General features: G+C 37.5%; 1 protein-coding gene across 1 annotated transcript in view; it reads right to left on the minus strand.

The window, feature by feature from the left end:
* TMEM131 (transmembrane protein 131) overlaps positions 1-13,191 on the minus strand; it is a 237,807-nt gene that overhangs the window by 133,766 nt on the left and 90,850 nt on the right. Inside the window, exon 3 of the mRNA XM_060608021.3 lies at positions 11,305-11,345. Coding sequence (XP_060464004.2) covers positions 11,305-11,345 — 41 coding nt within the window. The remainder of the gene's footprint in view (positions 1-11,304; positions 11,346-13,191) is intronic.

The following is a 13,191-nucleotide window of genomic DNA, read 5'->3' on the forward strand; positions in this document are numbered from 1 at the left end:
TCTGTCTGTCTGTCTCTCTCTCTTTCTCTGTCCCTCCCCCACTCACACTCTGTCTCTCAAAAATGAATAAATGTTAAAAAAAAAAAGTGCTTTTCTTCAAAATCACATCTCCATGACCAACAGGAAGATAATATTTGCAACACAGGATTACTATCCTTAATAAAAAACTGTTTAAATGGAAGAAATAAAGATCAAAGGTCCTATAGAAAAGGAGGTAGAATAAAAATGAACAGACAGTATCAAAAGATAAATATAAGCATAGTATAAAAGACATATACAACCTCACTCATAACTAGAGAAAGACAAGCTAAAACTACATGACAACAGAATTTCTCACCTATCAGATTGACAAAAATTAAAAAGTATTTCCCTTTTCTGTAGGAAAAGCCGTAGGAATATAGGGACTCTAATTTACTGATGAGGGGTACGCCAACTGGCACAGCTCTTTTGAAAGAGAATTTGACAACACTAACAAACCTATATATGACTCACCAATCCCATGTCTAGGAATTTACCCTAACCATGCTCCTTCAACAATACAAATTACATATGCACTTATCTTTTCACTCAGAAATCCTAACAGTAGGAATCTATTCTGCAGATAACTTTCAAAAATGTGAAAATCCATATACACAAGGCTATTCTTTGAAGCACTGTTTGCAACTGCAAAATACTAGAAGCAAATTGCTCGTATATAATCCACATTCACATAATATAGTATGTTGCAGTCTATAAAAATAATGAGAAAGGTCTCTAAAGGATAGATTTTTAAGTAAATAAAACAAAACATTAAAAAATCTATACCATGCTTCCTTTTGTGGAGAAAGAAATATAGTAAAAACATTCACATTTGACATTTTTGTATCATTCTGACTTTTTGAATCCTATTGTTTCACATATTTAAAATGAGTGGACTTGTAAAATGGAGGTAAAAAAATCTCAAATGGAATACAGACAGAAACCAAAGAACCAAACCTTCTTTTGAATGAACAGACCTACAATGCAGATGATGATGGAAGAGGGCAGTGGAGAGGATGGAGAGAAAGGTAAAGAACATAACACACGTAAATTCTGAATATAGTATTTTTGACCATATACATTCAAACTAAAAATAAATTCTAAACACTGTACTTCAACTAGTAGGTTTGTTTTTCATGGTGGTATGAGTTAACCAATTTGAAATGAATTTGTTTGTATTCTAGGATTGAGAAATCAGGTATAAATTCTGTGGATAACTGGAGCCAGGTTTCTCATAGCTGGAGAAGACACAAAAAAATATACAGAAAATATGCAGAAAAAAGGGACAGAAGGAACACTGTGGTGGTGTATTAAAAATGGAGTTATTGGTAACAACTCATGGTTTTGAATATACATAGATATAGAAAGAGATGTGTGTGTTTGTGCACACACACATACAGAAACATTCCTAACTCTCACTAACAAGACCCAGAGACAACGACACCCCAGCAGCAATGAGTACACATAGCACACAGATCTTAGTTTGTAAATATCCTCCACTAAAATGAAGCAGAAGTCTCTGAATAAATAGGATATTCCAGGGCTTGGGCAGGAAAATTATGAGGTAAGCCTAGAACATCTTGATGTTTCAGAAAGTAAGGAAGTGTTCAATGAAAGGGGACATGTGAAAAGCATACAGAACAGACCCAAACATATATGGTCCATTGATTTTTAGTGACTGTGCTAAGGTAATTCAATGAGGAAAAGATAGTCTTTGCAAAAAATGGTGGTGAAATAACTGGATATCTACACCTGCAAAAATGAAGTTTGACCTTTACATCTTCCTTGCACTAGAATGTCAACTAATAAACACAGAAAGAATGATAAAATTAAAAAAAAAATCACCAGAGCAGTAATTTCCAGGCAAGAATCACCAGTGAATGCTGTAACTAGTAAGAGTTTGATGCCAAACAGCATAGTTACATGGTCTCAAGGTACTTTTTGGAGAGGTATTTATAAATTACAAAAGAAAAATCGAACAAAGAGACATCATGTACCTGCTGATAATCAGACGGACTGGGCAGGACACAAATTTAAGTGATATATCTGCCAAAAACACATAATCTGAAATGAAACATGAGAACACCCAAACTAGGATGGTGGCCACTACTTATAAAATGGCCACTACTTAAAAAAAAAAAAATGTCAAGGACATAAAGAGACAAATCAATTGTTGCACATTAAAGTTGAGACTAAATAGACATGAAAATTAAATATGACCGATACGGACTTGAGGCTTGGATCAAAATTTATCTTCTTTTTAAAATAAAAATTGTCCCAATAATGGGACAACTGACAAAGTCTACAGATTAAAAAATATTATGTGTGTTAGTGTTAATATACTGATTTTGATATGTATACTTTGGTTTTATAAGATAATATCCCTCTTTATAAGAACTATACACTGACGTTTTTAGGAGTAAAGGAGCAACATCTATATCTGATTCTCAGAAAATAAAAAAAAAATGCTTACATATACATTACATGTATACATAGGACAAACAGGGGAAGGGAAGGAAGAAAAAGGAAGGAGAGAAGAGGTAGAGGGGCAGATTGTGAATGATAAGGCATATGTAAAATATTAAATAAAGTGGGAATCTAGGTCAAGGGTATATAGGAATCCTTTGTACTATTTTTGCATCTTTTCCCTAAACTAAAATTACTGCTGGGGTACCTGGGGTGGCTCAGTCAGTTAAGCATTTGACTCTTGATTTTGGCTCAGGTCATGATCTCACAGTTCGTGGAATGGAGCCCCACACTGGACTCTGTGCTGACAGCATGGAGCTTGCTTGGGATTTTCTCTTTCCCTTTCTCTCTGCCCCTCCCCACCTCAAAATAAATAAACTAAAAAATGTTTAAAAAATAACTAAAATCACTGCAAAACAAAAGGTAAAAAATTAAATATAATTTGAAAAATAAAGTACATTTCTTATAGACGGCATATACTTGGATCTTTATTTTTTAATAGAGTCTGAAAACTGGTATTGAAACCATTCACATTTATTATAATTTTTGATATACTTGATTTAAGGCTACCATCTTGCTATTTGCTTTCACTTTTTTCCATCTGCTTTTTATTCTTTTTGTCTTCTTCATCTGCCTTCTTTTAGATCAAGTATTCTTTTAGTATTCCACTCTGTCTCCATGACTGCTTTATTAGCTAGATCTCTTTGGGTTGTTTTTCTTTTCAAATGATTTTAATATATCTTCTAGTATTTGTTTCATCTTATCACAGTCTAACTCCAAATAATATTATACTACTTTACATATGTAAGAGCTTTACAACTCAATTACCCCTCCCTTGCCCTTTGTACTGTCATCATACGTGTAACGTATACAAGCTATCAATCCCATAAAACACTGTAATTACTTTTGTTTTTAAAAGTCAGTTATCTCAAAACAATCTTTAATGAGAAAAAAATGTCTTTTATATTTATCCACATATTTTCACCTTTTTGGTGATCTTCATTATTGTGCTTAGAGCTGTGTTTTCACCTGTAATGGTTACTACCTTCAGAATGTAAAGAACTTCCCTAACACTTCTTATAGTGACAGTCTGCTGGCTGCACATGTTCTCAGCTTTTGTTTGGAAATGTATTTGTGGAGGATAATTCTGCTGGATATAATATCTTGGGGGTTGACAATTTTTTCTTTTGATATTTTTAAGATGCCATTTTGTTGATTTTGGGTTCGTACTGTCTTTGATGACAAGGCACCAGTCATTCTTCTCTTTAGTATCCCTACATGTAATTTATTTATTCCTGGCTGCCTTTCAATTTATCATTGGCTTTCAGCAATATGAATACTATACGACTTGGTGTGGTTTTCTTTGTTACTTTTGCATTGGGTTTACTGAAGTTCTTCAACAGCCTTCCCCGCCCCCCCCCCCCCCCCCCCATTCCTTGGAACTCAACTATATGTGTGTTAAATTGCTTGCCATGGTATCACAGGTCACCAGGGGTTTGTTTATTCTTTTTCCAGTAATTTTTTCTTCCTGTGCTTCAGTTTGGGTTGTTTCCATCACTATGTCTTCAATTTCACTTTTTCTTTTTTTAATGTCATCTATGTTGCTGTAAGTGAAATTTTCTACTTCAGAAACTGTATTTTTCAGCTCCAGAGGTTCCATTTATTTTTTCATAATGTCCATTTTTCCTTATTCTCATGTTTTCCTTTAAATCACTGAACACATATAATAGATGTACTAAATTCCCTGTATGCTACTTCCATCATCTCTGTCATTTCTAGGTCTGTTTCTATTTTTTCTTTCTTGATTATGGGTCATTTTATTGGTTTTCTACATCTTCAATAATCTTTAATAACGTACTGGATTCTATTACATTATTACTATTTTAAGTTACTTTCATTTCCATATGAATTTCAGAATTGGTTAGATTATAGGCAATCTCTACTGTGGGGATTTTGATCGGGATTGCATTGAAATATATAGATCAATTTGGGGAGAAATGACACCTTAATATTGAGTTTTCTTATCCATGAAGACAGTATTCTCTCTCCACTTATTTGTAGGTTTTCTTTAATTACCCTCAGTTAAGGTCAGAGTACAGGTCTTGCACATCTTTGGTCAGACTGATCCCTAGGCTCACTGGCTGCTAAATCTACCCAGAATAGTCCTTTGCCTAGGAAGCTGGGGCACAGGAGGCCTGTCACTCAGCTGCTGAGCACACTGAAAATGCTCTCCCAGGACACAGGGCTGTGTAGGAAAAAGGGACTGCTCTTTTCACCAGCTGCCCATTCTGATCATCCTTATTTGTGGGAATGGGGTAGAGGAGAGACAAACTTCACCTGATTACCACCAGCCACCCAAAATAAGCCTCTATAGCATGAAGCTTATGGAAAATGAGATCTACCAGTGCTCGCTGGCGGCCAAATCCAACTGGAATAGCTGTTCCATCCCAGTGAGGTGGGAGAGATGGGGAACATCCATATGTCTGCTGAGCCCACTGAAATAGTTCTTAGCAAGGCAGAGCTGCAGGGTGATGGGTGCAGTCTTAGCTTAAATACTACGGCTTCCCACTGCTCTTACCAAGTTTATATAGATTTTGTTGAATAAATATTTCTCAATTCATTGTAAGTCCCTTGATCAATCTCCAGATATTCTGTTTTTGCTGATTTTAATCATCTTAAGAAATGCTTCTTATGGGGAGAAGTCCCCAAGCTGCTCACACCACCATTCCAGAAATCTCAATTCTGTCACACTTGTATTTAAGGTGAGAGTAATATGATACTTTTAAAAAATAAGTGAAGTAAATTGGCCTACTCAAAGGAGCTTACCAACATCTGCTGCTGTGGTTTAATGCAAAGCGAACCATAACTTTACTTAAGCTCACTTCTGATACGCTGACTTCCTATTATCAATTTACTACATTCTTTAAGATTTATGCAAAGTAGTACTTTTTTTTTTTTTTTTTTTGCATATATGTCACTTCATGTGCAGCTAAAAGCTCCAGAGTTAGAAAATAAAAGTACAAACCCAAATGAAATCTTAAAAAACAGCTTAAGGACATTCCCTTTAGCTTTTTCAAAAAATTAAAAAATTTAAAACTGCAAGTGTTAGCAGACTTTATCTGCCATTGAGATATTACCAAGTTTGGGATCTAACTACAATTTTCTAGAGCTTATGGTTAACTGTAGGCAACCAAAACAGTTGTACCCAGCAATAAGCAAATTATACAGTCATTAAAGAATCCCAACAACCCTTAATTTGGAAAATATTTCCCAGCCCAATATTTTGGCTTAATTCCCAGAGATACCAGAAAACATAAAGATTAGAAGACTCTGGTTCTTCTTATGAACATTAAGTGCGCACGCGCGCGCGCACACACACACACACACACACACACACACACACATATATCCTTCTTACTAAGTTGTATATACTAACATTTGTCAGCTCTGATAACAACAATATTAATACTAGTGTTGCCCCAATGCAAGACTTCTGTACTAACTGTTCCTCTGTCTGAAATGCTCTTCCCTAAGACTTTCACCAGGTAAGCTTAAACATCATTTCAGAGAAACCTTCCTCAACATCCAAAGTTAAGAAGCAATGGAGTCCTGCCTATTCCAAATAAACTCTAGGTGAGTTTATTTATTTAGTGACTTACTGTCTGTTTCCCCATTGGAACACATGCTCTATACCAGCGCAGGAGTCTTGGACTATCTTGCCCATCTAGCACTGTAGCAGATTTAAAATACGTGCAAAGATTCTCTGATAACTCCCCTGGCCTTGGAGGTAACCTCTTATGAATGGAATATGGCAGAAGTGATAGTGTGACTCCAAGACTCAATTACAAAAGACACTGTGGCTTCCTCCTTGTTTCTCTTGCATCACCTGTTCTGGGGTCACCAGCTGTCATGATGCAGCAACACTTAAGCAAGCCTATGGAGGGTTCGACACGGTGAAGAACTAAGGCCTCCTGCCAACAGCCAGCAAAAACTAAGGCCTTTTGCAAGAGTTCCATGAATGAACCATCCTGAAGAGGATGTAGCACTCCCAGGCCTTCAGATGACTTACAGCTTTGGTTGATACTTTGATTGCCATGTCAGGAAGGATCCTGAGCCACAACTACTTTGCTAAGATGCTCCAAAATTCTTCACTCCCAGAAGCAAAAAGATAAATCATGTCTGCTGTTTGAAGCTGCCAGGTTTGGGGGTAGTTTATTATATTACACGGCCATAGATAACACATACAATTACCGAGTCACCAGTTCTTATAACAAAGCCTAGCATACGCAAGGATCCCAGCAAATGTTTGCTGAATGACTGAGCAAATTATCAAATACCCACAACTTGTATTCATATAACATTTTAAAGTTTATAAACTACTGTTACCCAAGCAAATATTTTCATTTGATCCTCACAACAAATAATGCATAACCTTATATCATATATATATCAGGCCAAGAAAGAATCTTCCCCAGTTTACAAATGAAAGTCATGCTCAGAGCAGTTAGACAGTTGTTTTCAAGGTCACACCGCCGGTAAACAGAGAACTCAGGACTTCTGATGCCTAATCTTCCACCACAGGGCTCCACAATCCTAGGAAAAGTCATCCATAAAGGATGGCCTCATGTCGCAAAATATTAAATCATTACTGGTACTCGTTATAATATTGTGGTGTTCAACTCAAATAAACACTGATGGAACACTATATGCACATTCTCCACCATCGTATCATAAAGGCAGCACATGCTTTCACTTTTAAACAAAGTATTATTATGTAATTGATAACTGTATTAAAACAAATTAGAAAGCATGAGCTGGAACATAGGAGAGGAATAGAAAAAAAGAGTATTCTGGAAAATTCTGTTTTCCGTGGTTTTACTTCCCACAATCCTGTGGTCGTGAAAGCAGTAGTTCATTCCCTTTCATTCCCAGAAAGCCCTTGGAGCCAAGCCTGCCCCCCAAAACTAATGCAGATGATAATGGTGTGTGGTGAGGGAGAGGAGGGAGAAGAGGCAGGAGAGGAAGAAATGGTGGCCAGAGGCTAGCATCTACTGTTGTACTGCCATACAATGCACTAGCTACAGAATCATTTGATTAGCTGATCTTTTCATGATACAAATTTCCCTGGGGCAGGTTAAATTCCACTTACAGAATGAGAGTTTTGACTCAAGAGATCATGTACAAGCAACGTGGGAAAGGATGGGGCTGAATCTACTGGCTTACTGAAAAAGCCAGAGAGCAGGTAGCATGTGGATTGTAAAACTGGGGAAGAGAAAAAGTGAGAAATTGATGCAGAAATGACTACAGAAGGTCAAAAGACAAAGGGTCCCTCCCAGCAATCTCTAAAGCTCAGTGGACACTGACCATGTCCCTGAGGAGAGAATGGTGGACGTGGCACACTCCAGAGATGGAGACAAGACTCTGGAGTCAGAAGCTATGACCTCAGCTATGACCTGGGCCTGATGATGCAAGTGAGGCACATGCGTGTACCTTATGTACCTTGATCCCTGCAATTAAACCCATTATAAACATCCTTCTCAAGCGTGCTGCTTTCTTCCACAAAGTAGGCTGTGTTTTGTCATTTCAACACCTATGCTTTATGACCTCATCAGAACGGGTGTCTTCAGTGCCCTTCAAGATGCCTGCAGGCAGGGGCTGTGTGCATAGTCCCTGCACTGAGCAGATACTTTCAGAAACTCCCAGGAATGAATACTGGCTAAAAAAGAAAATCCAGGGAATACTGAAGGATTCCATACTTGCTATGCAAAGAGAGTGAATGCAACATGGGGCTGGCAAGATGATGAATTTTAATGAAACTCTGCCACTTTAACCATCAGCATATCCTTCGGTTCTAAGGGTCTCAGCTGCCTCGTCTGTTAAACGAGGGGCTCAAGAAGACCATCTAATAGGGTCTTCTGTACTTAGAATATTTAATCATATGATAACTTTCATTTTACTCAAGTTTTCAAACCCAAATGCTGGCACTTTTATAGAATAGTTTGTTTTTAAACTGAAAACAAATCACAATTTCTGTTGTTCTACAACTATACATTTTATTTACAACGTCTGTTCTACAACTGCACAATTTTGTATTTTCATTCACATTTTATTTTACATATACGTGTTCATTAAAGTTATTCTTACTTAGAGAGAGCTCTGGCAGTGTTTGTGCAGCACTAAGTCACATATTTTAAAAAATGGCTAAATCCCTTCAATGTGGAAGCTATGTTCTAATCATCACATGCCTGGTATGTATGGAGACTACTTGCTTTTCCATGTCACAAATGTTTTAAAATGACTTATTAAGCGTGATTCATAAACCCTGTTCTTTAGTTTAGTTTTTAGTTAGTTGATATGAGGCTCAAAATATAAATTTAGACCTGTATGTTGTTATGGACTGAATTGGTACCCCCCACCCCAATTCATATGCTGAAGCCCTAACCTCCAATATGAAAATCTTGAGAGGTATTTCGTTTAGAGAAGGCCACAAAAGTGAGGCCCTCATGATGGCATTAGTGCCTTCAAAGCAAATGACACCAGAGAGCCTGCTTCCATTCTCTCTCTTTGTCATCTGAGGATAAAGAGAGACAGTAGCCATCTTGTAAGCCAAGAATAGAGCCCTCACTAGGGAACCAAATCTGCTGGCATCTTGATCTTGGACTTCCAGGCCTCCAAAACTGTGAGAAATAAAAGTTGTTTAAGCCACTCAGTCTATGTGGTATTTTGTTACAGCATTCTGAACTAAAACATATGTTTAGTACCTAATCCAGTTTCAAACCCATAGGGTATGCATACTAGTTTGAATCAAGTGTTTATCCAGTTCAAGATCTTGGTCAAAACAAAACAAAACAAAACAAAACAAAACAAAAGTGTGACAGTTTTAAAACATATCTGCAAATCATCTGATATTCCTGCTATAGATAAGTGGGGGGTCATTCCTCTCACCTTATCCCTCACCCCCATGTCTCTCTACTTCCGCCATGTCTTGAATCAAGAACCACCTAAATGACTGAACAACAGCATCTGACAGAGGTAACACTATGACTTCAGAAGGCAGGTTGAAAAAACAAAAGTGGGTTCTCTGTGGGATGCTCTCTTTTGAAATCCAGTTATAATCCTGTGAGGGAGCCCAAACAAGCCTTTGTGAAAAGACCAGGCAGAAGGGCCCACATGTAGGCATTCTAGGTGACAGCCCAGCTGAGGTCCCAGGCAACAAGCTAGCATCATTATGCAAATGAACAGGCCTCTAGCTCTGGAGTCTCCCCAGCAGAGGCCCCAGTCATCATGGAGCAGAGACAAGCTATCTTTGCTGTGTTCTGTCTCAACTCTTTACAGAGTCTGACAGCATAATAATATGATTGCTTTACGCTAGTAAGTTTGGGTAGTTTGTTAGGCAGATGTAGATCATAGGTAAGTGGAACATGAGATCAGAATATAATTATGTATTGATGTAAATTCTTCATTATATTAAGAAAATACCTTAAAGCCAAATCTTGATCATGGATGAATAACATCATCTTCATAAATGTAGCCAATATAGTTTCATAGCTAATTTCCTAACTGCTGCAATAAAGTATCATGGAAGAAGCCTAAGATAACAGGCATGCTTTTCTTCCCACCAGTTTAGCTCTAAATGAGTCAGAGTCTAGGTTCTTAGATAGCCCAGCCAAGTCTAGCATCAGGCTAGATGTGAAGTAGTCCAGAAACAATCCATCCTTGTGCCAAAGATATTTGGGAAGGGGTAGAGGGATGGAAGAGTGGCATTATGCTATATAATCATAAGAGCAGAGAAGTCTACATCTTACTGTAGGCAGTGGGTGTATCCTTTGGTCAGGGTTCATGGGTAGAGCCCGTCCCAACAGGGCATATATAAAATTAGGGAGATGGACAAAAATGGGGAAATAGGGCCACGTTATTGCAGATATGAAAGAGTGAAAAGAACAAAACCAGTGAATACTGAAGGAGCTTCATTTTGGTATTTATGAAGTTAAACTTATATAGTCTTAATATGTGCTATATCTCTCTCAAAATAAAGTTCTTTGCTGATGCAATCTGCACTTCACTAGCCCTAAGGACATTCAAGGTTATCTAATTCACAGATAGCTCACATTGTCCTTTAAAAACCAGGTGCAGAACCTCTGGCCTGGAAAGGTTATGAGGATAGTAACTTTCTTTTACATTGTCTAATAGATGTGAAAAGCTACCAAAAGACCAAAGAATTCAGATGTGAGGAAGACATCTTCAAATTCACAAGCATGTACATATTTTCATAAAACCTTAGGGTAAAATAACTCCCTTGTTTGTTATCATAGAGGAACTGGGTTCAAAAGTGTTCTCTTTCAGTCACAAGACTGAGTTTCACTGCTCTGAGTTCCTCCTCCGGGGGCCTGCAGGCGGACACCCTGTAACAACTGAGGGCAGCAAGGGTCGGTCCATGAAAGGCAGCAATAGCCACAAGAAGTCACCAGGGACTTACAAAGCTGATCCTCTAAGAAGCAAGGGGGCGTTTCACCCCTCACTGAGGGTAACACCGTTTCGTATACAAGGAAGAGAAAGGCTACGCAGTATATCACCTGCAAATCCAGATTTAAACCTGGTTTGCCATACACAGTACTTGAAATAACATGATATAATGTGATTTATAAGTTGCTTTTCCTTCTTCACCAAAAAAGTTGGTGCAAGAGAAGGACAGAATTGCTGGAATCCCCCAAAAAGAACTGAAGTTATGTTATTATCTTATCAAATACATAAAATTTTATACATTATAATATATATATATATATATATATATATATATATATATATATATTCCTTCCTTACCTTTTCTGTTGATACGAACTGAGTCCAAGTGTTGTCTCAGTCTGTAAAAGGAAGAAAACCATGACAATACTGAAAACAAATCTTTATATTACAGACATAGAGAACATCCAAAATATACCGTAGTTTCAACTTTGATCTTATACTCACTCAGATTTCCAGGTTAAACCTGATCCCTAAATCATATGAAATGATTTGCCACATTATGTAATTCAAATGAGAGAATAATTTGGGATTAGATTTTAAACACACATGGAAATAATACAATGTAATGTGATTGATTTTTAAAAGCTTGCCCAACCAATATATCCTGTGAAAAAAGCCCTGTCTATAATCACTTTGTGAGGTTACTTGTGCCTCTCACTGCTCTCTGCTTACCAGCTATGTCATGGGTGCTGGGGCATCACGGTTCCTGCCATCAGGGAACTGAAGGTTGTGGGGGCAGAAGTAGGAGGAGACAGTCTTTTAAAACTAAATAAATATGAAAGAACTAGGAAAATATTGGAAAGGTTGTTGTGAAAGAGCACAAATAGGTGATGTGCTTCAGTATGTCATGAGGAAAGGCCTGTGTGAAGAGATCATATTTATGTTAAATGTGATAAAGTGTAAAAAAGAGCTGTGTGTGGAAGCAGGGCTGTGTGGTAGTGGAGAAAACAACATGCACAGAAGTCCTACTTGAGGAAAGAGCCTGGATGTTGAAGAAACAGATAGTAGGTCAAATTGGATGGAGCTGGGCTGGGCAGGGGTCAGACCATGCTGTGTCCTGGTAAGAAGTCATGGTAAATTTGGAACATGTTCTATCCTAAATGCAGTACAAGGGGTCTGTCGGAGTAAGAGAGACAGAGACAGACATGGTCTGATTTAAGTTTTAAAGATACTATTCTCTACTGCAGTGTAGAGAGGATAAAGGGGAAGACAAGAGAGAAAGCAAGAAGTTGGTAGGCAATTGATGAAGATAGGTTCTTAATAATGATATGTGAGAAAATGCCAAAATCCTAAGGAATACTGTCAGTGAACTTATTCCAAAAGGAGTTAGCTTCTATGTTATAACTAGAAAAAGCAGTAGAATTGTGGCGTTATTTTCCCCATTAATACGTATTCTTTTGAAATGGTATTTTGAAAAATGAATACAGGGGAAATATGGTAGATGTGGGAAAACGTCTTTATTGTTTGAAAGTGAAAGCTCAGGTGCAGGTGAAGTGTCAGGATGTCTGTAATTTTCTTTAAATTATGTAATTTTCTTTAAATTTCTTTAAATTGTTTCAGGATTATGACTTGCATGTGCATGGAAGTATGTGTGTATAATAAAGGAAATATGGCAAAATGTTAATAACCGTTGCAGCAGTAGGTAATTCATTCTCATCTCTTCTATCTCCTGTGCTTAAAAATATGTCTAACTTTTCAGGATGCCTGGCTGGCTCAATTAGTTGAGCATCCAACTCCTGATTTCATGGTTCATGAGATCGAGCTCCGTGTTGGGCTCTGCATTGACAGCACGGAGCCTCCTTGGCATTTTCTCTCTCTCCCTCTCTCTCTGCCCCTCCCCCACTTGTGCACACACTCTCTCTCAAATAAGTAAACTTTATGTATGTTTAACTTTTCGTTATGAAGATTTTAATGATGGGAGCAAATCACATATCTGGTAAAGGGTTAATATACAAATACATAAAGAACCATTACAATTCAACTTTGCTACTGATAAACAGCAAACAAACAAACATGATTAAAAAATGGTGGACAACTTGATAGACCTTTCCCCAAACAACATATACAAATGGCTAACAGGCCCATGAAAAGATGCTCAACATCACTAATCATTAAGGAAATGCAAATCAAAACTACAATAAGATACCACTTCACTCTCGTCAGGATAGCTACTATCAAAAAACC

This window comes from Panthera onca, chromosome A3 (assembly GCF_046562875.1).
Source record: "Panthera onca isolate mPanOnc1 chromosome A3, mPanOnc1 haplotype 2, whole genome shotgun sequence".
Lineage (NCBI taxonomy): Eukaryota > Metazoa > Chordata > Mammalia > Carnivora > Felidae > Panthera > Panthera onca.